Source organism: Cyprinodon variegatus, unplaced genomic scaffold, assembly GCF_000732505.1.
Source record: "Cyprinodon variegatus isolate N-32 unplaced genomic scaffold, C_variegatus-1.0 Scaffold335, whole genome shotgun sequence".
Classification (NCBI taxonomy): Eukaryota; Metazoa; Chordata; class Actinopteri; order Cyprinodontiformes; family Cyprinodontidae; genus Cyprinodon; species Cyprinodon variegatus.
The window spans coordinates 429,619-457,555 of NW_015150788.1; the positions used below are offsets into that span (position 1 = coordinate 429,619).

Sequence of the window (27,937 nt, forward strand, 5' to 3'; positions counted from 1 at the left end):
AAGGCCAGGGGGCAAGAAAAGATAGGCTGGGAAAGGAACCCATCAGAGCTGTGTAATTAAACAAATGAAAGCGCAACGTATTGCAAAATACAGAGAAAGGAAATAAATATAAAATATAAATATATTCATACATCTAGCTCCTTTCTTAGTGCAACCAGTTAGAATCAAGGTGATGAAGACTGCTCCCAGATAAATAAATCATTAGTTTAAGAACAGAGGGAAGTAACAGAAAACAAAAAGGTAAGAGAAGAAGAAATGTGAGCTATAAAGTATAGTATAGTATTAATAGCTACAGAGCTTCTTCAGGCTCAAACACTGTCCTTAAAGATCTGCACAGGACCCGGAAGGGCAACTATAACTCAGCTTTATGTGGTTAAGATACTGATTTAAAAAAAGGACCATTGCTGCTACTCTGCAGATTAGAGGTTAGAATAATGTATTGATCTCAACTTTGAACTAAATTAAAACATACATAAAAGCTCAAAAAAAGCTGAATTTGCATGATATAAGCCTTTTAAAGTCAGATCATTGGCTGGATATCGTTATTAGATAACAAACAACATTTTTTTGTTGTTTTTCCATCGCAACATTAGGCAATGAAAACGAAATTAAAAGTAAGGACTTAAACAGTTAAAGTTGAAAATACCAGATTTTGCATTTAAAATCTCAAGTTTTTTTTTTGTTTTTGTTTTTTTTTTTTAAAGAAAAAATCAATGAAGATAATCACGTGTGGATACAATAACTTGATTGATTCAAATGTATAAAAGTTAATTGGTCAAAAATTCCTACTTTTCACATAATTGTTTTCCAGTTTAATTTATCCAACTTAAAATCAATTAAATTTCCTAGCTTAACGCTTAACACCCAGTTAGAGTTTCCAACAGTGTTGCAACAGTAAAAGCCAATTTGGATATCAGACAAAAGATTTCAAAGTCTGCTTAATATGTCTATTTTAAATACTCTTTTCCTTTCTTAAATTTTAGTAAATCTCTTTTATAGACTCCCAGCTCTCTCATACATTACTTGCTGTTGCCTTAACTCTTAACATAAAGATCTAATAATGGCTGGAAACAAAGAAAATCTTAAAAATGTTTTAAAAATGCTATACTAGGCTTTATCAGATAAAAGCTTTGCTAAAGTATCAAAGATATCAGATACCAGCCACACAGCTCAGATCAGAGCATATCTGTAAATGAAGAAAAAATAAATGTCTTTATATAAAACATGGCAGATAAACCTTTAACATGCTTATCATGTGCCTTCTCATCAGTACATCCTCCTTTCATTATGCAGTTGATGAACGCTTAATGCTACAAAGGGTCTTTCTTTTACTGGTCCATCTGAGAATCTCTTCAAGGTGCCTGCCTAAAATAAATGAATCTCCCTCGTGAGTAAAAATGTTTGAGGGTCTTAAACTGAGCTAAACAGGGTCACAGAGCCTCACAAGAAATAAAACATGGCAGAAATGTTGCTGGTGTAGAGTTAAATGGCACTCGTTGGACCCAATTTGAACTGTGAATATGAACTCAGACTGTTAGGAACAGCATGAGACAGACGCGGGGGCATGCTGTAGCACACAGACCACTTTCTTAACGACTGTGGAGCGATCCTCGGGGAATGCCTCCCTTTTTTCATGTGGGCGAGCAGGTGTGAATACATTCTGGCAGTCGGGGTACAGAGGGGAAGATGATGGGCTGGATCTGCACCAATTAAGAATGAACTTAGGTCACTCTGGCTCTGCTCTGTAAGTGCATGCGTGCCTGTGGATCACTAGGCATGTGTACATGCACAATAGCCTTGGCTTTGGGAGGAAAACAGTCTTGACTGATTGACGGAGAGGGAGAGTTGTGGAGAACACCCCAGAAAACAAGGCGTGCAGGTGTTTATAAGCAAAGCTGACATCAGGACCCCAATTAGGAGCCAGTGTGCTCTGCAGCTGGATGGATCAGGAGACAGACAGCAGCTAAGCAAGCAGGAGAGTAATTACAGCAGCATGACAAGACCTTTAGCGAGGCTCTGAGTGTGGCTGCATATGAACCCAATTCTAAAATACATGATATCATGTGGATAGAGAAATATGTTCTGTTTAACATGTCTATTACTATTTATGAAAGAAGATGCTGAATGACAGGTAATGCTTAGTAATTCAGATGTTGGATTATTTTTAATCTCAATAAAGCTAATAAAGCTCTAAATAAATTAAATGCAGGAAATACTTTCTTTGCTCGGCTGAATTAGAAATAATCACAAACATACAATAAAATCCAGGTCTTTAAGGCTCCTTAACAAATATGTCCTCTTCGTTTTTCAGGCGTTTAATGAACACATTAACTTGAAATCTGTAATAATAGAAAATGACAGTCTGTCCTTGTGGTATCTAATATTTATACTGACTGAGGCATGTCTGGACTACATCGAAATATGGCACCAACAGATCAAGCCTCAGTCTGATGCATTCAGTGTAAAATGACAGATTATGTTGTCACAACTACATAACTCTATCAAGTAAATGAAAGTACAGCCACATATATGTTTATTTGTTGTACATAATGCTGTTTCTAATAAAAAATCTAACTTAGTTTTTATCTGATGCTTAATAAACAAGAACAAACATCACTGAACATTCTTTCAACTGCAAATTAGCTTCAGCTTTTCTATAAAATAATAATAAGAAAGCAGCCAGCAATCAGCAGACCCTTTATAAATGCAAATTTTTGCTGGCATTTTAAAAATGGATCTTGTGTTGATTTGTTCCAAGTCTATGAGGTTAGATGGCCTCTTTAGCATCAGTCTAACCTTTCGCTACCTTTGTTTATTGTTCTTCATAATCAGCTCCAGTTAGAAAATATGTTGGTGAATTAAGGTTATTAGAGATAAACCAACACGTCGGCCAACCGATATTTTAGGCCAATATGAGCCGTTTTTTTCCTTCTTCTATTGTTATTGTCCAAGAAGTTGACAGATTCATTATTCAGCCATTCCTTGAGATCACAAAAGGTGAAAAAAAAAAAATGCATTGCCGCTCCCTCCATTTGGTATCCATTGTTAATTTTTTGTTTGATTTAATAATAGATGTTTGTTATTTCTTTTAAGACGTGTCATTTAAGACCGTTACTCACTATGTGTACTTGTACATTCTCTTGTGCTAGTGAAATATCATCAGCCTCAGCCCTAGTACTGTTCAAATTCACAAGACCGAGAACGGACAAAGTCCCCGGATGTTGTTCTTGCCCATTCCTCTTTACCCAGCATGCATCAGAGCAGGCTGTTGTCTGTTCTCCAGATTGACAGCTGTCCCAGCATGCACCGCGGCAGGTTAAGTATTAAGTTAAAATTTTTCTTTTCTGTTGCCGTTATTCTATAAAAGTACGTTTTGAGATCATTTGAGGTGAGAACATTATACTTTTAACCATCACTATAGGGACCATTTCCTAATTTAGTTCGTGATTTCAAAAAAATTCAGATGTTGAGAGGACCGTAGCGACCAGCAGACCTCCGAGGCTAACTGCGGCCGGTCATCAGCAGCCCTCTTTCGGCATAGCAGTGCGTGATGTATCGCTGGCTCTGATGCTGATTTTTTTATTTTATTTGGGAAAATTTTCCTTTGATTTTTTTTTTATCCGACTGTGTTAATTATTATTTCCCCACTAAAAAAAAAAAAATTTATAATTTATTGTAACCATTAATTATTGTTGTACCGATACCAGTATCAGTACCGATCCAGCACTAAAATGGGAGTATCGGTATCGGCGAATACCAACAAATAGGGCACCGATACCATTTTGAGAGCCAAAACTTTATTCAACTATTGTCACCCATTCCAGGTAGGAAATAAAAAGTTCTACTGGATTCACTTTGTATTAGTGTTCAGTTAGGCAGCAGCTTGACAAAGCCATGATGGCAATCATTATACATCCAAGTAGTATGTAGTTCTCCATATATGCACACACACATTAATTTGAAACAGATAGTATCGGTATGGTATCGGCCAAATACTGCACAGCCAGGTATTGAGGCCAAAAAAATGGCATCAGCGCGACACTGCCATTAATAACAGGAGGATTAATGCAGCTCCAGACAAGGTTTGAATGTCGTGATGTCACCAGAACGCTTCTGTTCCAATTAACCCATATTGATGCTGCGTGTTCCTGTTCTCCCCAAGTCGATACCTTCCTGTGTTCTAGTCAAGAACATACTTGGCGAGAACACGAGTCTATACTCGCTTCCTCGTGAACTGAGAAACGGCCATCGTGTAATATCAAGTTCTACAAATGGTGAAAGTAAAAGTAGCATTGGCTGTGCAGACGGATTTCCAATCGAACACAAAATCAACTGAGTCTGTGCTGTCTCGGAGGTCACAATGGTCATAACAATTAACGTTTCGACTTTACGTTTCCTCCAGCATCAGAGCTATGACATTATAATGCTTTTTACTGCAGATGTGCAACAGCTGTATAAAAAAGGAGACTCTGAAGTGTTTTAGTTAATATGGCATGCTCATTACGGCTTGTTCAGAGGAACCAAACACTTTATCATTGGGACATGGTGTTTAACAGTGGAGGCCAGAGAAGTGCAGTCAGCAGCTTGCTGTACTATTATTAATCTCCTTGACACAGAACAAGCAAACACATTTACTCTTTCTGTCAGTTTTTGCTCTTCTCTTGTTCCTGTTTAACATTAAATAGGGTTGAATATTATTTTATTAAAAAGCCATCGAGACCGTTGGTCCAATCCCGTGTCATTGTCGTACATGTCTTTTATTAAACTCTGATATTTTCCAACCATTAGCCAGTTCATACGGGACTGTCCCAGTATAAACAAATCGAAGATGTAATCTAGAAATAAACATGGCATGCATGAAGCAACAGGGCAGCCGCTTGTTAAAATATTACACCTGATGAATTTCCTTAAAGAGTATTAACCACATCACCTTGCAAAGGATATAAATAACACATGCAGATGCACAATAATAATAAAAGTCATAGAAACACTGGTTTTGTTTCCTGAACTCATGAGCTAAAAAGAAAAGTTTGGAGCAATCTGACTGAGGAAACTGGGCCATTAATAGGAACCCCGACTGGTAAGTCTGTAAGGTACCAGAAAGGAAATACTGAAATTCAGTTATTGAACTTTTTATCCTTTTTTCACAGCTGCTTTGTTCCCATTTAATGTTCCTGCACAACAATGATTGTCAATCAGTGGCCGTAACAAAAGAGATGAGTGGTGCAGCTTGAGCAGAATCCTTCACAAGCTGCTGCACAGTTTCCAAAGAACTGACTAAAGAAGTTGGAGCATTTATATTGAGGGCAAAATATCAAAGACTTTAGGTAGGTGGACAGAAAAGGAAAATAAAGCACAACTGACTGCACCTCTAAAGCCAGTTGCTCCAAGATGGGCATGCTGAAAGCTTAAATTAAACTGGACAGGTTTTCAACCAGCAAACAGGAATAAAGCAGAGGGCATCTGGGAGGACAGATAAGCTTGGTCTGAGACAGAGTAAGAACAATAAGTGAGGATATTTAGACTCTCTGACCTAAAAAAAACACCACTGCATCTCTGAGTCTTTCTTCCCTCATTATAGTTTTATTCTTTCTTCTTCTTACAATGCCATTTCCACTTCAGGTCAGCCACTGGGCCTTGCTAAACAATCCAGACATATTCTGCCTTTCCCCCATTTTGTCACACGGAAACAAGCATCTTTATAGTTTATTGTTTGATTCTTTAAATCAGTCAAACACCATGCATTGTTCTGCATGATCCAGTTTTCTTTCACCTAATTAGCCTCGTTCCCACTGAAATTAGCGGCTTAACACAGGTTGAGCACAGGTTGGGTTGACTTGCTAATAATCTCCCTTCCTAATGGCAAAAAAGGCTGGCTGTGATTCCCCACTGCTGCCAACAGAGACCTCCTGGTGAACAAAAGACATCATGAAGAACTGGTATCACAGCTGACGAATTCAGAAAGACAATGAAGAAGTTGAAAGCATTAATTGGGTATAAAAACAAAACCCCAACTTTGAACATCTCTTAGTGGATCAGTCCATCATCTGAAAACTGAATGAGAACTGCACAAATGCAAACCCACCAAATTATGGCAATCAGCATAAATCCAAAAGCCAGAGGACTTATCAGACGATCAATCAAGTGGTTCTTGGTAAATCTGGAGGAGCTACAGCGTCTCCAGACCTCAGGACAACCATCAGTCAGAAACTATGCAAAGCTGGCCTCATATTAATGAAAAGGTGATGAGAAGAAAAGCATAAGAAGGTCCTCAGCCCAGAAGAGACCAAAATCTAACCTTCTTACTTAATCAAAAGGCTACTTCTATGGCGACAAAGTGAAGGCAGCTTCAAATTGTAAAGCTGCTGAAGTTGGTCAGTTGATTGGGGGCATAGATAAAATTAAAAGCAGGACAGTGTTGAAGCTGGCAATAACGTTAATCAGAAAGGTCTGAAACATACAGTTAGTCAGGATAAGATGGTCAAAATCGTGGCGTTTTCGTCAACATCTACAGAAACTTGAAATCTGCTGTTGATGTTGGCTTAGAGCTATTTTGTAAAAAAGAAAAAAAAAGGGATGAAACATTATCGAAAATCTGAGCAAAGCTGGCAGAGTGGTTTCCCTAAAAGATTTTAGGCTCTACTAAAATAAAACTCTTTAAGTCTAATTTCAGAATTGCACATAACCAGAGTTCTTGAATCCACAGACTTTTGTGAACTAAGAGAGGATCGGTTGGTCATGTCTAAACAATCCTCAATTTTAAGAACATGCAAAATCCCAAATAAAACATACTAACAAAAACATTGAGGGGTGTGTAGACTTCTGCAGCATCACGTTTGTGCCATTCAGTATAAACACCCCATCCTCTCTTCCTGCTCATGATCATCCATTTCCCTCAAATGTTATTTGAACTTCCTCTGCTACTCCTTCCTTTCCTCCTTACCATAATCATCATGCTTTACTTGCCCTTGTTCGCAATCCAATCTCTTTTTTTCCCTTCGCCACCATCTATTTGCATGAATAAATAAATGTGTGTGTCGATAAAGGAGCTCTGTGAGTGAAAACAGCCTGTAAGGCAGAAGGGCTATTATTTTCGTCAATAGTATCGAGCAGCTCCATGGCAAAGGTTTGTTGTTTTTTTGCAGCGCTTCAACATATGGGCACATAAATCAGAGTCTGCCACAGATCTTAAACTCTAGCGTTCTCTCCTCCATCTGTGCTGATGAGTTATAGAGCAAAGCAGTGGTGTAGGTACTCACAGATCGGGTGCATAAAAGTGAAAGATCAGGCCTTTGCTTACCTCTCTGCACCAGCATGGTGACCTCGCTGCCTTTTGGTAACTTGCTGAGCATGTCCACCACCTGGTTGTGAGACATGCTCTGCACATTCCTCTTGTTCACCTCGACGATGATGTCGCCCTCCCTGAGGCCGCGGCAGCGAGGGTAGTCCACAATCTGCTTCACCCTCTGCCCTCCACCCCCGAGGCTGTCAGCGATGGTGAAGCCAAAGCCCTTGTCTCCTTTCTCCATGTGTACAGTGATAAGTTCTGGTTGCGTGGCGATGGCCGAAGCCAGGTTCACCACGTCGCTAGAGTAGCCGAGCTGCGAGGAGGTATCAGACGCCACCTCAGTGGAGGGGCTGTGAGGTCGGGTGAAGCCATTGAGAGGTGGCCCGCCGTTGGTCGGGCCGTTGTTGGTGCTCTGACTGCCCTGGCTGGAAGGGGAGTCGTAGCTGTTGGTGACTTCCTGGCCGTTGACGATGATGGGATCTTTGTTGTCGAGGATGGCCACTGAGGTTACCAAGCTGGTGTTGGGGTCGTCAGGGTCGAAAGGCAGTGGGTAGCCACGGCACAGCTCCAAGTTAACCATGGAGCCGATTGGGATGGACTGAAAGATCTTCACAACTTGGGCGTGCGTGTAGCCCAGGACACAGGTTTCGTTTACACTCACGATTACATCACCTTGGATGTGGAGAGAAAGACGTTTTTTTGTGACTGAACTCAAGACGCAAGAATTCCCACTACGTAAAACATTAACCGACCTGTCTCCATCTTGCCATCGAGGGCTGCAGGTCCGTCCAGAACCAAGCTCTTTATCTGCAAGAACTCATCTGGCTCGTCTCCTCCAACAACTGTGAACCCAAATCCCCGACGGCTCTTCTTCAATTTGGTATTGATGAATGTTCCATTCAGTTCTGATCGGTTCCTGGTAAAGAAAGGCTTCCCACCTGAACACAAAGATGGATAATTCTGTTTTACTTAAGCTCGCGCAAATGGGCAGAAATTTGATCAGATCAAAGAAAGCTCCGTATTGTATTTAGAGGAGCTAGAGCTGCGTGCGGTCCTAAAACCTGGCCAACATTCTTAGAGAAATGTTGCCAACATTGCCCAGACATAATCATAGTTAAAGCTAGCATTCTTTGCCATTGCAAATATGGCATCATGCAGGTGGGGATGAAAGAAAGAATCCAAGATGTTTTTTTAGTTTATATACTGTTGGGTCCGAATTTAGGCCCGATCTAAATAACAAATAGTAATGAAAACTCATGACATACAAACATACATAGTGACAAAACAAGTCTGCATTGTAAAGATGTCCTTCAGCAATTAACTTCATTGGGCTAAATATGTTTAAAATATTTTTTTACGGTATCTAAAAAAGCAGCCCTTTATTTTTTGCTCTCGTCAACCACAAGATGTTTAAATGCTTGAACACATCAGTCCTGTAGTTTCAGTTACTCTTAACGAGGAAGCAGGGAAACATTGTCTATATGAAACACAGAGGGACATTGATGCACATATTGACTAGAAGGAGGTTACTTTATCTTGCTGTTAGTTTAATGATTCTGTCATCAGCATGCTTCACTGTGATATGTTGTTTATATAGGCCAAAAAACAACAACATATATATAGATATATATACAGCATATATATATATATATATATATATATATATATATATATATATATATATATATATATATTTGTTTGTATTACTAACAGAAGACCTTCCAAGTGTTTGTCGAGTTCCCTATATTGACTCTGCACAATTAAAAATAATATTTCCAGACATTTTCCAAAGGGTCATTAGACGGATACTAAAGAGGAACCACCCACCTTTTATTGAGCTAAATAAGTATTTTATCAAAAGCTGGAAAACTATGAAAGGCATAGCTTTTAAACTTAAGAAAGCAGCCTTGTTGGCAAAGAGAAATGATCTTTAAGTTTTAAAATAAGTGCTAAAAGCCTTGGAAATAAAATGGGTGTGCTCAGTAAGTGGTCAGTTTACAGGTGATATACAAAGACTGAACAGACAAAATATATGCAGAGTAAACTGGATAGAGAATACCGTGTTCTACTTCCAGTTTAAGAGCTGCTGTTAAAAAGAGGTTCTAAACAACGGTATTTAAGTTAATAATGGCCATAATTAATAAATAAATAAAAATGTATTTTGCACTTCCCATGCATAGCTCTAACCAAAGGAAATAGAAAGATTAAAATAAAAAGTTGCACATAACTATAAAAAATAGAATTTTGTACAGTTGTCCTCCTGAGGTCCCATTTCTGACCATCCAAACACGTTAATATGTGCACAGAACCTCCCAATCTATAATGACTGCAGATGTTTCTGCGTGTAAGTTTGCATTTGATTTTTGAAAGTATGAAATTAGATGAAAAACTACAGCAGTAACAAGCTTCTGGTTTAAAGGAAGTGAGGTAGAATTTATACTTGCATATCCCCAAACCATAATCTGTGCAGTTTGGTTCTGAGCTCAGGTTCCCATTAAATACGGTGCTAATGCTGTGTGGCTGCAGTAGAAAATGAATCCTACTGAACACCCCAGTTAGCTTGGCCCAGCTAAGGTTTAAGGCGCAGAAACGGCAGCGCAAAAGAAGGAGGTTCACATGGGTTTATGCTACCTGTGTGCATTAATATCCCTTTTCATCATACTCAGTGTGAACCTGGTGTTAGAATATGATCTTCATATTCATGAAGGCGCAAACGAAATGAAATGTTTACACCTGCTGCTGGTCGATCTCCACACACATAAGGCACATGTGCAAACAGGTTTGAATACAAGAAAACCTTTTGAAGATCAGAACAGAGTCTAAATGACAGCATCCTCGACTTCCTATGATGCTGTTTTTTTTCCTAGAATGCCAAAAGCTGGAACATTAATAAGCATCTTTATTAAAAAAAAGGTCTGAGGTCTAACTTTTTATATCAAAACAAAATTCAAACTTTATGTGATAAAAGATTAGATCCAACATATTACTTTATTCACATTTGAAAAGTTAGCAGAGTCCTTCTGTTAGTGATATTTTGTAGCAGAGGCATATTTGTTTGCAAGAGCGCTTTATAACAGCGTTTCTTATCAAAGAAGGGATGCAGTCCAATTGTGAGCTAATGTATTCATGTTAGAATGGACTAAGAATCAGGGGAAAAAGGAGATTTTAAATGATGTCTTTGTGTGGGTTAATATTAAGGATATCAGGATGGTGGTGTATAAGGAGACAGAAATGGGAGAGCCCCGAGGGAGACAAGAAGATGGACAAAAGTATAACAGTGACTGATGGAAGATGGGAGAAAACCTAGTGAGACAGGGAGCTTTAAAACAAAGCTCAACAAAGGAAAGAGTCCCCCTCGACGGAGTGGGCACAGAGAGTAAAAAAGGCAGCTTCAGAATAAGGCAGTTAATTCTAAGCAATGACTGGGCTAATTAGACAAGCTGCTAGTAGGAGGCTGGCATGAAAGGAGCTGGCAGCCAAGAGAAGGAAACACGCTGCAGCTGGAGGTGTGTGCATCACTAAACCACAGGTAAAATCAGGCTACTATTTGATTTGAGCACGGAACATTACAGAACTCTAGAGAGTCCACATATTGATTAAGAATAAATGAAACTATTTGTGTCAATTCATAACTGGCCCTCATCTTGAGAACTAAAATACTGCCTCAGGCACTGGCAGAAAAATGACAGTAGGAACTGAATCTTGTTGGCACATTATAAGCTGCTCAGGGTAACACAGAGAGGGAGAGAGAGAGAGAAAACGAATGAACCTTTCAATTTCTACACAACAGAACTTACGTTTTTGTCCCATGGCGTTGGGAACAGGCGGACCTGTTTGAGGGTCCCTGTAGGTCTCGTGGTTGGCAGTGTAGGTAGCCAGTGGGGCGCCTGCCAATGCGGAGTCCTCGATCCATTCTGCAACAGCAAAACCACATATTCTCTAGATCGGGGTAGAAAGGGAGGACAGCGATCCTGCTCCAGGAAACAATCTGACTCAGAAAGTGAATGGAACCAAATTACAACTTGATCCGGTGCAGGTTATTACTGTAGGTCCAATAATTATTTTCTACCTTTGTGGTTTTGTATTCAACTTCTTTTAATTATAAAACAAAATGGGATTCATATAGACTATGCATCAATTCATGCCCACCTTGTAGGGGTTTTATAAGCTATGCCAAAATCCTGGCGATTTAAAGTGATTTCCTAAGATGGGCTCATAGTTTCCTCCAAGGGTACATGGTTTTTATGAATTTGAACAAAGCTCATCATGAGGCTGATCAGAGGTAGGTTTGATTTAAAAAAAATAATATACGAATGAATTTAAATCACATTTACGCATTTCTACAACTACCTATCTTTGTAAATCTGAAAAGCATTCAAATAAGAAGGAAAGTAAACTGACGCTGTACAAAAATATTTAGTTACAGGTATGGAATCAAAGCAGGAAGAAATCGCACTTTGACTAATGGGTGGGAACTGTTTGAATGGTTCCTTAAAGTTTACGTTTTTTTTTTGTTTTTTTTTTTGTAGTGTCTGTGAATGATTTATTACGTTGTTATTTCAGTATTTGAAAGATCAGATTGAAATCTTGATGCGTATTCTCAGCGGAGAGATAGAATCGATGCAGCGAGCGGGTGCAAAATGAGTAAAACTCTGCATGGAGGGAGAATCCTTTCAGATATAGGGGGGAAAAATCAGCAGGTAATTGAGGTGAATCTAATGTTTTCTGCTGGATGAGCACACGGTGGGGCGTAATAAGTGAATTCCCTAGTGGGCTGACATGCATTTACAATCAATTCCTCCGTGGGGTTTCCTATGAGTGCATGAGCATAGATTCAGAAAGCAGAGGCTGCCTATATATTGGTGGAGTTTAGAAGCTTTATTTTTTACAGAAGAGCTGGAATATTTTTCACCCAAACTAGAAGAAAAGAAGATTATGTAGGTTTTATTATTTCAAGCAGAATTAAACCCCCCCTTTCCTTTACTCTAGGAGAAAAGCTTCAGATCAATAAAACAAACAAGACAACAAATGCTGCAGAGAAATCAGAAAGGAACGTAAATAAAAGGCTGCGTCGTACAGCCGCAAATAATAGTTATGCCTTTATGGAAGAGCGTTTAGCAAATCATAAGGCTTTAACAGGCAGAGCAGCAGTAACTGGTGCTAACAGTTCAACACAGGCAACAGAGGGATAAACATGAATAGAAAGAAAGAAAATGACGCCCTTGGTGGGGGCTTGTGAACGAACCTCGGATGTAGCGCTCACCTTCAGGTGGCTGCTGGCTTTGGGGCTGAGGCTGCTGGGCGGGCTGCTGTTCCAGCTGCCTGCGCCTCTTAGCCTCCAGCACTGGGTTTTCATACTGGGTCTTCCTGTTGATATGACTGTGGAGAGGAGAAATATAAGGAATGCAGGAGGAGTGAATTGGAAGAAAAAATGAATAAATAGACCGGAAAAATCAGCAGGAGAAAAAAAACAAAGGAGGATAGAGCGGAGAGTCAGGTAGGGCCAAAGGAGGAGAACAGGGGGGAGAAAAGGAGAAAAGTGATTAATAAACCAATATACAGACCTGTGGTCACTAGTAGTCCCACCAGACGTTTGTGACAAAAAAATAGTTGCTTGTTGAATAAACTTCAATTAAACAAATTTAATGAAATCCCTTCTAAACCAGTGTTACTGGACATTGTAGACTTTACAAAAAATAAAAAATAAACTGACACAATCGTGTTTTAAATTGTATTTAATGTAATCATCTTCATATTTTAGAAACAGCATTGCAATTTGCATGTTTTCCTGATATTGCCCAGCCCTTGTGAAAACTATTATAGGACTTATATAGGTATTAAACACATGAAAAATACGAGATCCAAAGGTCAGAGAAAGCCAACAATATCTCGTCTCCTATCAGCGCAAATGAATATCAGGTGGTTAATTCCTAACTGATATAAAAAGGTTTTCATCATCGACTCCTCACACCCCCACCATGGACTGTTCTCCCTGCTGCCCTCTGGAATGAGGCTTAGCAGCATTCGATGCAGGTCCAGCTGATTCTGTAACAGCTTTTTCTGCACTGCCATAAGACTGTTGAAACGTCGGGAAAAAAACTCTAATCAAGTCACTTACCAGACTCTGCATCACACTATCATACTTGCACTAATCTGTTGAATCTTCAAATAGAACTCAACTCAGTGTTTCTACTGCATTTTGCACCATATCATTTTTTTTTTTTTGTACTGCTCTGAACCACCAACATAAATGCCTTTTGCACCATGTCTCTCCCATACTGTTTACATTTTTGACCACAGCTGCACTTTACAAATGGAAATGTGCATTTCACTGCTAAGCTCCTGCTCATTCACTGTCAGAAAAAAAAGATTCCCAAACACAGAAAACAAGCAAAGCTAATACAACGACTCATTCCACCAGCGACCCAACCTAATCCATAGTAAGGCCTGACAGCAGAGTATGGAGGGAGTGCAGAAAATATCCCGCCCTGAGGATATTTGATGTGAAATAATGGTTTTAAATCACACATGGGAAATACATTTGACTAGTTTTAATGGGCAGGACACACATTTGATCTGCATCACCAAACAAGGTCTTCCTACAAAGTATTACACAATACTTCATTTGGTTCCTTCCTTCAATTATCCCTTCTAATTAATCATGATACAATCTATTGATACATTTCTTACAATGTATTTTTTTTATGTGCAGATTATTTAAAATTTTACAACAATCTGGTTAGAGATTTATGTCAATACCTCTATTAAAAATATATTTACTTGAAAACCAAGATTTAATCTATTCCCTGCAAAGGGTTTTTTTGTTGGTTTAACCCGTGAAACATCTCTCACATTAACAATTGTGCCTGGGAGGATCCCAGCAGCTGAAAGCACTTTATTATGAGGCAAATGAGAGCAATTTTGAATAATGTATATGAGAAAATATACTGCCTTGACAAAGGAGGACAAAAAAAGAAGCGCCACATCCTCGAGCCCCCAGGTACTGCTCTGAACAACATCAAATACACACAGAACATATTTGTATTAATGCTGGGGGCCGGCGGCTTCACGCCGTCTGAAATGAATGAGATGCAGACAAAAACAAACCCAATTGTTGCTTATTTTCCCAAATGGTAATAGCACAAACAGAATGGCCTACATTAGCCGTAGCGCAGCGGCTCAAAATAGCTGAGGCACAATCTGTTTGGGACTGATGGAACAAAACTGCAGGCTCAGATTTACAGTGAGGTCAAGAGTGTGGCTTGTTGGACTAAAAAAAAAAAAGACTTGCTTTCTTTCTGCAACTACAATCATTTGCAAAGGCTGTAGGTCTGCAGCATCCACCAATGCACTGTCGTGTAAACATATTTCAAATATGTGCTACAGTACTTACTCAACATAGTAGACCCCATAGACTGGATCATCAATTTTCTCCCATCCTGGAGGAAGTTCTATAAGAAAGAGAGAAGAAAATAATAATAAAGACATAAAGTTGCAAGGTTGCTTTTAACTTAATCATCACTGTTGTACAAAATCATGTCAAAACATACACTGATGACACCCTGATTTATTTGTCGCTGAACCTAAGTTTTTCCTCATAGGCTGCTTGTCCTATCTGGGAAGTAAGTGTTTACGTTTGAACTCTGATAAATGTAGGTTTTGTTCCAAGCTCCAAAATGTGCATTGCTTTAAAGGCTTAAATATGGCTGCCGGTGTCACAATCAGGGAAGCAAATTCCCTTCCAAAGTAGCGTGTTACCAAAATTTGACCAAATCATTAAAATGTTTGTTTTCTTCAGTCATTCTCAACCTCAGATGAATTCGTTAAAAAAAGATTAATAAGTGTCAAGTGTTTTTATCCATACATTTTTTTACAGCTGCAAAAAAACAAAATTGCAGAGCAGGCGAGAACATTAAAGCCGGGAATACACTGTATGATTTTTTTGCCCTTTTTGGGCCAACTGGAAGAATTTTTCGACCGGGCCGACTTTCAGCCTTTTCGTGCGTTGTGTAGTATACAGGGTGTTAACGAGGGGCGATCAGCCTCTCTCGACAACCTCCCGATCAGGAATCGTGAGGTCGGGAGAAAATCAAACATGTTTGAAATTCAGTCAGCCGTCATGGGAAACTCCCTCAGTGCGCAAACAAGGACTCTTCTTCTGCTTCTTCCTCTCAGATGAAAACACAGAAGCATGGCGGGGGTGCGGGTGAAATGGAGTTCTTTCTGTAAAATTGACAGACCGTAGTAGCCACGTTTGCTCAGCCATGTCTTTGTCCAAATACGTCGTCGCCTTTTCTTCTTAGGACTTTCAGCACAAAATGACACAAATTGCCAAGGCAGCGGGTTTCTAGTGAGCTTCATATTCCTCTTCTACTTGTTTTGGCTTTCAGATAGACGAGTCCGAGTAGCACCATCTCACTGCAGAGCTGAGTCAAACATGGTTTTTAGACGTGCATCAGAGCATCGGGCCGCACATGCATGAGAACATGCATCGCGAGCTATGAACTCACACTGTGCGATGAAACCCTGCGGTCCCGTCATACAGTGTGAGCTGGAGCTGCGAGCAACGTTTGACAAAAATCGCACAGTGTACGCCCGGCTTAAAGCAACTTACCTTGGACTAAATTTGGCGATATTAACTAAATGCCATAATCACCAAAAAGAAAAAAAAATGCCTTTGATGTGCATACTGAAACTATACATACGCAGTGATTCCAGGTGTGTATTTCTCAATATAAATCTATTTATTAGGATGCACCCATACTATGATTTAAATCATTTGAAACCAATCTGTCAGTCTCCAGGATCGGAGTGGTTGGACAGCTTCACAGGTCCCTCCCCCCCAACCCGACCTCTGTCACCTCTCGCTGCTGACATTTCCACACATCAGATAAGAACACAGCTGGACCCCATGGGTAGAGATGTATGAAAGGCTGGCAACAGAAGGGAGGAGGAAAACGGCCAGTAGGGTCGCAGAGAGGGAGAGCCGAGCAGGATGGAGAGTTGGAAAAGATGAAAGAAGAGCAAGGAGGTAGAGGAGGCGAGGAAACAAAAGGAGTAGAGGAAGGATTTATCCAAGATTTGATCAGGATTTTAAAAACACATGCTTGAGTTGATAAAAAAAGATTTATGTGTCGTGTGTTAGGTTTATTTAATGATGATTATAAAATGAATGTATGTACATATAAGCATTGAAGCAAGGATGCTCCAAACTGTCTTGTGATTCAGTCAGGAGACCACCCTGCCTTGTGATTCTGGTGGAGCATCCTGTCTTATGAACTGATCAATTGTTCTGTCAGAACAATACTGTTTTGCAACCATGTGTTATGTTCTGTTAATAAAAGACGGCTGCAGGAGGGGAGTCGAAGAAAGAGTTGGAAGTTAGGTTGGGCTCTTTCCGCTCCTGCAGAAGCTGTCGTTGAAAATCCCTTACTGTGTTTCAGTCCTTCTTTTACGAACCAACATTTTTTAACCTAACAGTGTGTTTAGCTGAGAGCTTAATAAATGACATTTTTCTTATTTTCTTTACTGACAAACACTCAGAGGAATGTTATAAATGCAAAAAACTCTAATTCAAACACCCAATTCGTGTAAGGTGTCCTTGGTTGTATCAGAGAGATACGGTGACTGATGCCTCTTTCTAATTAATTTCTTGCACTTTAGCCTTTCTCTGTGTATTTATATAACCATGTGGATTCTACACACACTTGAGTATCTCTTTGCATGTCTTCAAAGTTGCCTTAAATTCAAACACAATAAACTACAGATGGAACCAAAAGAGGAAATCTGTGTCAGGATATAATATGCATGGGATTGCTCTGCCATATGTCACTGTCCAGCAGCTGAATTCAGTCTCATTGAGATAAGTATAATATATATTCCTAACAGGAAATTTGAATTGTGTTTTAAAGCCAGTATCCATCCTCAGAAACTCGTTTCAGAGGTTTCTTAAAAGCAGATGTTTCTATCTTCTGATGCTAGGTCCTGTTTGCGGGTGTGTATTATTACAAACAACAGGGAATCTTTGCTTGTTATAAGGAGGCTAAAATCCCTTAAACTTTCACCTTTTGACACGTTACAACCACTAATCTTTGCTGCGCTTACAGCTGGGCATATTTTTGGGTACGTTTCTACTGCAATTGCACATTTTGAGACTAAAATTAAAACTTCTAACATACTCTAAAATTAGTCCCATTGGATTTTCAAGTCTTTTCTCAGATTCTCAACTGGAATAAGATTTGGACTTTGACTAGGCCATTATATAATTTAATGCAGGTATTTTTGCATGTTTAGCTCTCGGTTTAGCCACGAGCACTAGGATAGCAGAGAACAGGTTTCACCCTGTATTTAGCTGATGCAACCTTCCTCCTAAAAGAAAAACCTCTCAATCCCCACAGCATGATACTGCCACTACCGTATTCTCAATGTAAAGGGTGTATTGAGGCTCATGAGGGTTTTGGTAGTTTGTGTATTGAACAAGGAGTTAAATTTTGGTCTCATTTGACAAAAAGGTGCTGTGTTCCCCATGGCTTCAGGCCAAAAAAACTAAACATAAACTGGAGTTCTAATGACTTCCTGGCTAAAATGAACCTCTTCTATCTGCCATAAAAGACCAAATTTGTTTTGTGGAAGACAATCATTCATCCTGCCAATAGATTCTCTCAGCAGTTCATCTCTGCAGTGCCTTTAAAGGTACCACTCTCCACTTCCTGTCTGGCCTTGGGTAAGATTCCAGCTGTACCACATTGTTTCCATCTTCAGCGCTGAACTAAACATTGCCTCATGAGATTTTTAAAGCTTCCGATAAAAAATGTTTTCACTTAAACATGCTTCAATCTTCCTCAGAACTTTTGATCTAACTGTTCTGCTATGCTGTAACACATTCTGAGTTATAGTGAGATTAAAATGCTCTCAGTCAGACTCTTTTTACTGTAAGGATAATGTCTGAGGTCAGTAGTTTTGCAGGATTTAAAATTCGTGTTATGAGTGTAAAAGGGGAATAAATATAGATGCCAGAAACAAGAAAATCATGTTTCCCTTTTCTACAATTTAGCATGCATAAACATGAGCTCATTATTCACTATTCTCCTCATGTAGCTGACACAGAAAGCTGAAGGTATGCAAGGTTACTGAGAGAGCACTGCTGCAAGGGTGAAGCTGTGGCGGCTGTGAATTCTTCTATTCAAATGTTTTGAACTGAAACGGTAAATGGATTGCGGTCTCGCCTCACCTCGCGCTAAATTCTAATCACCCACTTGATTTCACACTGCACTAGTTTTTCTCCAGAAGGTGCACCTGTGTGTGTGTGGAGGTGGTGCGTGAGATTGCAGAGAGAGACGACGCCTGGTGCCGCTTGCATCTGACAAGGATCCATCCGAGTGTGTGGAAACGCAAACGAGTGCAGCAGCAACAAAAACGTGTCACTCATTAGGCTTTTTTTTCCTCCCCTCACCCTCTTCCCATATCCTACTTTCCAAAGCAAGGCGGAACCGAGCTCGCTGAGTTACATTCCCAACTGTTTGCATCTCGTTCCCGTGCTGCGCTGCGTTGATTGAGCCCTCTTGGGTGAGCATGTGGTGTAGAGGAGAACTCTTTGTGACTTTGTGGTTGTTATATGCACATGTACACCAGATAAAAAAAAAAAATACTTTTTTTCAACGTGAACTGGATTTTGTGCACTCTATAGATACATAATTTACTTCTAAAAATAATACCCAATCTAATTTTCCTGTAAAAATATAATCTGCTCCATGGTTTAAGTTAGAGGTAAAACCTTTTATTTTCCTTTCTGCATGATGAAACTTCATATTTACACTTCACTGGAAAAGATTGGCCAGAAAATAAAAGCATAATCTCTTCAACTATTTCATGTAACTTTCCATGGTTGTTTTTAGGAACTTCTTAACAGTAATGCAAGGTTTTCTTTTTTCCACAGGGTGAAAATATATAGCGTGACACCTTCTTTGGAATTGAATGGCATCTTATCCCAGTCAGTCAGTAAAAAAAAAAAAAAACAGGGCTGCATTGAGTGCAGCTTTCTGGCAAACCCCTTTAAAACATCTGACCTGTCAATTTTCATTTTGGCCAATCACTTTTAATATGACTGGCACTGTCTGATGTTATAAATATCACAATACAATTTAAATATTCTGATCTAATTTGATCAAAAACCTTTAACAATACCAGTGAATCCATATAAACCTTTACCAGCATCCAAGTTAATGTGCTTAAACGTGAAAGCTTATTTGCAGTATTTGCTCATTTTAAGGCCTTTGATTTCATAAGGTTTAGCTACAAATATCGACTGATCAACTTAAATTCAGGAAATCAGGGCAGATTCATGAGCCGGCTTATTCATCATTGCAATCCTAGTAGAAATATACATATTTTACCCAAAACAATCTTAAAAATGAGGGGGAAAAAGCAAGCACTGACTCAGACTTCTCCATATTTATACTGAAAGCAGCTTAAAAACTATACATCCTCTAAAACTGTGCCAAACAAGGCGGGGTTACAAAGGCAATAATCAGATTTCTCATCCAGGGCAACTCTAACGATCATAGGCAGTTATTATCAGTGCCATCTTTCCCAGAAATAGTTTTTTTCTGAAGAACTGAACCCAATGTCATGATTTGGATGCTTGTTAGAAAGCTGTGGGGCTTTGGGAAAGCAGGGGTTGTTGCTGTCATTCTGCTCACGCAGACAGCCGTTTAAAAAGAAAAAAAAAACATCATTAGAAGAAGCTATTCTGGATGTGCGGTTTGCAAGAAATGATAGCCTGCCGAGGTGGGAGCGTTTCGTGGTTTGATGCCTGTGTGTCCGTGGGTCGATAATTGTGTTAAAGGCCACATGCAGGCTGTGTTTGTTGAACGTCAGAGCCACGTACAAGGGGCTGGGCGTGATAAATGTCAAGTCTCTGCAAGACCGATGTCTCATTTCTGGATGATTAAAGTCAGCGTCACCTCTCCCCTGCAGCCAAGTCCCTCAGAATGAGCCACTGGTCGTACTGGTTATGGTTATGTGCATGTGGATCATTAACTTTACTGACACACACGTCCATTAGAACTCCTGAAGCACACTGGGGTATTCAGTAGATTGCTCTATTAACTAAATACGCATTCATAAAACAAGAGTGAAGGAAAAAAAGAGATGATTTCATACCGAGATCATCCAGCTCTTCTGTATGGACCCCTTCTGCTCAGCACCAGATTGTTGTCAAAGAGAAACAGTAGGGATGAGAAGGGGGAGGGAAAAAAAGAAGAAAATCTGGAGTTAGAAGGATGCAGTAGCAACATCTGGCCACTTGGTGGCAAGAAATAATGAAAGCCAGTCCATCGACATCATGTGATGATCTTTGTTTACAAAAAATGAACAGGTTGGTTTCTGGCATATAACCGGATCTGTGTTGTTTGAGGCAATATTGACATAAAACCAGGAACTAAAAAAAGAATCTTGTTACCCTGAATAATAGCTGCACATTTTATTTGTAATAAAAAACATGATGAGCTGCTTTAAGATGGCCAGAAAATCCAGAACAATAAACCAATATAAGCACTGAGGCTTGTTTCCCTTAGAGATAATAAAAATATAAATCACAGAGCAGAGCTGGTGCTTTCTGTTGCCCAACAGTGACACCTAAAGGTTACTGTGGAAACAAACTAACTGGATTAAAGATCTATACCATTAATATGGTGGGAAACAAATCAATACCTAAAAAAAAAAAAACGACTTGTTTTTTCAATAAATCGAGCACTTCAGAATAAGACGTGTATCTGCTATTTTTTAGAGCCATACTATAAAAAAGCAAAAAGCAAATATTGAAATCAAAGAGTAAAGAAAGAATATTTCCACAGTAAAACATGAGATCTCACTTACCATCATCTTCACATTCTTCCAGGGGTTTCTGAGGTTTGTCCAGGCACCGAGGGTCTAACCAAGAGGTGGTCTTTGTATTGTGGCTGAACAAAACACAGAAGATGACAATTTAAACGGTTATGGCCTTTTACTAATTGACAGGCAGCCATTTCTTCACATCAGATGTGCAGCTTTGCAATTAAAGGCTTCATCCTGCACGGCCTTGTGAAAGTATTCACACCTCATTCAATATATTCACACTTTTTAGAACCACAAACCTTAAAATCTTTTGAATTTGAAATGTTAGAATAATAAAATGATCCTAACGTAATCTATCTTAAGCTGCAGAGATCCACATCTCTAACAACAGGAAAACTATCAGTTATATCATACAAAATCATAAAATATTATTTTTGCAGTTTACTAAAAGACATATTGATCAGATGAGCCTAAGAAAAATAATTAAGAACCTTTCAGCTGTAACACACTGTGCCCACAGAAAGGCTGGTGTTGAAGTCAGTGTCAATGAGTGTTAAGATGGACGAGGTTAAATTCAGGGTAATCAGGAAGAAAATGTGTTTGAACCTTAAAAAAATAAAAATAAAAAAAAAGACTGGAGCAGTTCACTGAGATTCATCTATCAGCAGGGCACATACCATTAAATACTTAATTTTAACTAAAACAATATCAAAGTATAAAAAGAGCAGTGTTAGAATGCAACTCCATGGAAAATTTAACAGAATTAACTGAGTTTGGGCCAAATTGTAAAAATGAAAGGGGAAAAAAAGAGGGAAGATGAGAAGGGGCAGTGATGAACCGACTCAGGAGGGCTAAAAAAATGTATGTCTCACTTATTCTTTTATCTGAAAAAAGTTTCCTTCCCTCTGTTTAAAATGCATTACAGAGTGATAAAATGTAAATAAAATATATTGATAAGAACTAGGGATTTAAACAAATAATCAAATTACTATTAAGAGTCAAATCCTTGGTTATTAGAACATTTGTTCCATCTCCATATTTCATGACTTCTGCTTGTTTTTTTTGTGTTGTAATGTTACTGTCGTCCACCAGAGCGTGCTGTTTATACTTTAGCAGATCTTCACTGGTGCTCTGTGTGAGAAGTAATGCCAGAGCGGAGGGCGGCCCGCTAAAACAGAAATATTAATCTACTGCAAGTCTTGTCCAGGAATACTTTAACTGTTTAATGCAGACTCTGCTGTGCTCGTTAGGCCAGGACAAATAAAAGTGGAGGGAATTACAAATGTACCATGACAGAAGAGGAAACTAAAAACAGAGCTACATCACAGTAAGCCATTTACAAATGTAGTAACATTAACTGGATTCTACGTCGGAGTGACATATCCTGTATTCTATTGATAGTTTTACATCTCTGTACATCAGGAATCATATTTGGTTTATTCAGATTTTTTTCAGTAACCTAATAGGGTATCTGTTTTGTTAGATCTTTTAAATAAGCATAATAATAGCCCCAGTTGCACCACCGTGTTAAACCAATCCGTGCCGAGCATGGTAGCAAGCATTACTAATCAGAATAATTACTGGAAATCGTGAGGCACGGTAGGGAAGCTATGTCTGAAGTTACATGATTACGGAGGTTAACTGTAAGGAGATGACGCGGTCTGCTCATGGGCTCTTTGTTATCTGAGAACTGAGCCAGAACTGAACCGAGCCGAGCCCTACTGATGAACTAGTACCAGTTTAGCACGGTTCGGCTTCATTTGGCACAGTCGGGCTCAGTTGGGGTGCCACTTACACTCACATTTTAATATAGTTCCCACTCTGGATGAAAAAACAACATTAAACTGTATGCTATGCAAATTAATACACTTCTAATAAGATTGTCAATAATATTATTTACTGTTAATTTAATCTTAATAGGAAAAATGTGTACTGGATTGCTCTTAAATCGAGTTTCAGTCAGAAATTATTCTAGATCTCATAATATCGTCGTTTTGCTATTTATGGATTAATAAAAATATTGAAATCATATATTATAAAACATAAAGAAATTTTAAAATTATATTTAAACTCAAATTTTCAGCTTTTTTTTTTTTACATAAATGACCCCTCTCTTCTGTTTGTGGAGATGTTGACACATTTTTCTATGTTACCTGATTCTCTAATATTTATTATATAAAATTATATTTATATTTATAATATCAAATACAAGAAACACTCAGCTATCTCGTTTACTGTGCTCGCTCTCGGCACGGTTTCAGATAGGTAGTGTAAATGGGGATATAATATTTAATACTTCATTCTTAACTATGTGTACAATAATCAAAATATTAAGCGGTTCATGTTAATATTTTCATTTCATATCATCTTAATACAAGGGAAAACTCAAACTTCTTTTTTTTTAATTGCCACCCATTAATGAATTGTTAGTCGACTGATTAGATCAATCAACTTTAGATAAGTTCATTAATCATTAAGTTAATTCCTTAATATGAACACATCAAAATGTTTATTGTTTAAGGTGAAAAAGCATGTAATAATCTTTAAAGCTTGCTACTACTAAGATACTTAAAAACTTAACTTTAAAGCTTACTATACTAACATAATAGGGCTGAGCAATATAGAGACTAAAAATATAAAGGTTTTCTCAAAAGAGATAAGATGAGACCGTTTTGTTTCTATCCATGTCATGTCAAAACTTGTACTTAAGACCCAGTTCCTTTTCATCATCATCATTTGTCTGCACCAAGCTTCCTATTTTAATCTCTGAACATTTTACAGCAATCAAATTTATGATAATAAAACAATTATCAAATGAATAAAACAATTATCAAATGATATATGATATATCTGCATGCAGATTTAAAGTATCAAGATGTTAATTTTTGGTCCGTTTGGCTCAGCCATACATTAAAATATGCTCAAAGTTAGATATTTGTTTTTAGTATTTTATAAAAACAAAAAATTGCATTCCTAAATGCTTCGCATTTCAAAGGAATAAGAAGTTTCTTACTCTATAAAGTAGACCTCTCCATTCTCGGTGTAGGCCATCTCCCAGTTGTCAGGCAGAGGTCCCAGCGGGTCCTCCGGGGGAGGATGGCTCAGGTGAAGGTTTGTCTGCTGTGTGCTCTCCGTGGTGGCCGATGGTGAGGGGGTTGTCCCAGCGTAGGACGGGTCACTATAGCGAGGGACGTGGGGGCGCGCTGAGTGATGAAGCTCGTCTATTTCGCTAGAATCTCCTGTGAGAAACAAACACAGCTCCGACTTACACACACTTCAGCAACATCAGAAGAAAAGCAGACAAAACAGGAGCGCCCAAAGAAGGCAGGACCGAGTCCACGGAAAGGATTAAGCTATAAAACAAAAAAATCTTCATGACTAAATTCTTTACTTTTTTAGGGTTTAAAGTTAAATACAAAAGTCTGAATTGATGCATATATTTGTAAAAAAGTTTGAATCAAACCTCCCAAAAGCCCAATATTGGTCTTAAAACAGCACACCAAAATACAGCTGCTGTAAAAACTGGTTATATTAGAGTTAGATCACAGGATGCAAACAGCAGATCATCACTTCATTAAATCATATTCTTTAGGAAATGTATATTAATAGCAGTAAAAGTCTCAATCTGACTGAACCCTCTTCTCTCAAAGCTCTTCCTGAAGCTTTGAAAACATTTACGTCAGGACAGCTGAGGGGGAAGTTCACACTTAGGAGTCATGGTCTCTGAATTGTTAGCACTTAGCTTCCTGCTGGCTCATTTTCACACCAGACCAACAACTTTAACGGCTCAAAAATCACAAAAGGCTCACAAACAACTTTTGGTCACACCGTTAAAAAAAAAGAAAGAAAAAACAAACAAGATAAAGAGCATCAGTGCTGAATCAGCATCCTTACAGGGAATGTTATAAAAGATGACAAAGAGAGTCGGTTTAAAGGTAACCCAGAGATCAACTCTAAGGTTTAACTTATACATATTTAAGGACATTTCTGTTGAAATTAAACAGGTTGCTTAAACCTGCAGCTCGCAGCAAGATGGCACTATTTAACATTTGTACATGCATATCTAGAGGCAAATAATACAAGACAAACAAAAAAAACTGAAACGTACCTTAAAAGAAGCTGCCCCCTCCTTTCACCTCTTTCTTTATATGTTTCTGCTCAGAGAAGTCTCTCTTTCTCCCTCTCTGCCCTCTTGCCCAAAGCCCTCTCAGACCTACCCAACCTTAAGTCCCTCCCTCTTTCTTATTTCTTTCTACTTTCACTTCACTTCCACTCCCCTCCCATTTAACCTTCTCAAATTCTTACCCAGGATCTTGACCAGCAAAGGGCTGAAGCAATTAACTGGACTGAATGTGATTTATTATTCATTGAATTAATACTAACTGATTCATTTTTGATACTTGTTACCTAGAGTAAAAATAATCCAAAACAAACAATCTGCTGAAAGACCGACCACTCAGAGAAAGAATGAAACTAAACTGTAAATATATATATATATAAAAAAAATATAAACTTTATATGTAAGAGTAAAAAACTTTGTAAACATGAGTTATCTAGAGCTTCTAAAGTGTGACAGCTTAAAGTTTAGCTGGTTTAAACTCTCTAAAGGTCTTACATTGAGCACATTTTGCCATCTAATTAGATGGTTATTGAGGGAAAAAAAGGTCAACATTTTTTAGAGTTATCTCTGCATGCAGCCTTACTAAGAAGTTTGACTGTATTTTAAGCTTATGGAGCCGTCTGCATAGGAGGCATCCTCAGGTTGAATAGGTGAGCAGTTAGCATGGAGCTGCTCTGTTTGTTAAAGGTGTCAACAACAGTAACAGAAGCCTTAGTAAAACAAGTTTACTCTGCCAACACAAAAGAAGACAAAGGATGGATCCCTGCTCGGGAAATGCATTTCCACAGCATACTGCTGCTACCACCATGTTTAACACTGAATCAGAATTTGCATCTGATTCAACAGAAAAACCGTGTCGGACGTGTTTGTGGTGTTTAGTGTTCATTGAGGTTAAATGTGGACGATCACACCAGGCAACTTTCTTCAGGGGGCTTCGGTTGCTCCAACTGAGACAGACCCCAGGTTTATTTTAGTCAGACTATGCAGCAATTAAGCAGCAATTTCATGGAACTGACAGGAAGAGAGATGCGGTTAGAAAGTGGAGCACATTCGCTTTGGGGGATATAGGGAAGATCTGTCAATCGCACTGGGAAACAGTGTGATTTCGAGTCCAACAGCATGTATTAAGCAGACTTGTGCATAAACAATAAATGAAACATTAAAATAAAAATAATACTTTACCTACGATAGGAGTTCAGGAGGACAGAAAACAGATTAAATAGTGATTTTTTTAAAAAAACAAAAACAAAAAAAAAACAAGGGGCAGACAGTGCAGGAAGGCAGCTTATCTGTCTCCCCACTTTAGGAGAAAAAATAAAAACTTCAACAAACTTTATAGATCTCTATGAGAATCACCTCTCACTGCCTCAGTAAGTATGCTTAATATAAACCGTCCCACAGCGTTTATTGCTTTGTTTTCCTTTTCATTAGGTGTACTTCCCATCACATTTCTAATGTCCGCCTCTGTTCTGGTAATAAAAGGGGACTTTTCTTTGTAGTCCCGCCATTTTAGTTCTTTTTTTTTTTTAAACGTTTCCAGTGAAACGTGGGATAGTGTTTCAATTCATGTGGCACAGAGCTGGGGAAGAAAAAAATCTGCACACATCCTATAATTTGACTGTATGATCTGGTTGAACTGTAAAGTGTCCTGAGATGACTTGTGTTGTGAATTGGCGCTATATAAAAAAACTGAATTGAACTGAATTGAAATCTGCTCACTCTGCTTAGTCTGAGCCTCTCTATACGCAGTCAGTGTCGAATGGAACAGTAAGCAACAGGTGTGACCCAGACTTAAGGTGAGATTATAAGTGGGTCAGGGTTGGTACTGTGATGATATCTCGCTGCAGTGGACTGTATTTAGGGAATTCAAAGTAAGTTAACAACTAAAAACGCATGCCACACTTTTCAGAAATTTTAAACGAACCCCCTTGCTAAGTTCAGATTTGTATTTGTAGTTAAGGTAGGGCTGCAGATGTTACCACCCCTGCAGTACCCCCATGAGGTAACCTTTAAAAGGAACTGCTCATCCAGCCACCAAACTTCAGTAAATCTCTGGAGCTCGGTTTGTTCTGATTACTAATGTGGCTAACATGTTCATTAGCTAATGTAGGCGCTGTGGCCAATCCTGCCCACAACCTGAATCAAAATATATCAAATGTGCATCTAAATCAATCCCAGAGCTTTCACCTGGTGTCATGTTGTGGTCAGAAGCACTTTCAGAGATCGCTTATTAGATTTCTTCATTTTACTGAAGACAAGAAGCTTCACAACATCTCAGCATGTCCAGGTGAGGCTGAACAAAAGGGAGAATGAATATATGGACCTCTTTTTGGGACCGATGTCTGGGAGCTTTAGTTTAACATGCAACACAAATATCCGTTCATTAGAATCACTATTTAAGATAATATTTCTATGCTTTTTTTTCTCCATTTTCCATCCCTATAAATAAAAGTTCCAAAGCCATTTTCTGCATTTTTTTTTAACTGAATATTATTAACAGAGTTAAATACTAAGCTAGAAATACAAAAACCCCTTAACCCCTAGAACCCTACGGACCCACCGGTGGGTCCAGCTGCTACGTGACCTCATAAACTTAACAAACCCCCAGTATTGATGTAAAAAACACATTTGGCACAGTTTGGTGACATTTATGGATAAATGTGCCAAAATAGCCTCTCCGCCTGAAAGATTTCTCA

General features: G+C 38.7%; 1 protein-coding gene across 13 annotated transcripts in view; it reads right to left on the reverse strand.

Annotated features, from left to right (window-relative positions):
- LOC107091395 (membrane-associated guanylate kinase, WW and PDZ domain-containing protein 1-like) overlaps positions 1-27,937 on the reverse strand; it is a 166,298-nt gene that overhangs the window by 37,108 nt on the left and 101,253 nt on the right. For 9 of the 13 annotated variants that reach the window (XM_015385272.1, XM_015385269.1, XM_015385271.1 and 6 more), the window contains 8 exons: positions 24,135-24,360; positions 21,164-21,246; positions 20,450-20,482; positions 14,682-14,739; positions 12,534-12,667; positions 11,086-11,202; positions 8,041-8,226; positions 7,301-7,960 (listed from right to left, as the gene is read on the reverse strand). In XM_015385272.1, coding sequence (XP_015240758.1) covers positions 7,301-7,960; positions 8,041-8,226; positions 11,086-11,202; positions 12,534-12,667; positions 14,682-14,739; positions 20,450-20,482; positions 21,164-21,246; positions 24,135-24,360 — 1,497 coding nt within the window. The remainder of the gene's footprint in view (positions 1-7,300; positions 7,961-8,040; positions 8,227-11,085; positions 11,203-12,533; positions 12,668-14,681; positions 14,740-20,449; positions 20,483-21,163; positions 21,247-24,134; positions 24,361-27,937) is intronic. The other 4 variants (XM_015385277.1, XM_015385275.1, XM_015385270.1 and 1 more) reach the window with 3 other exon arrangements.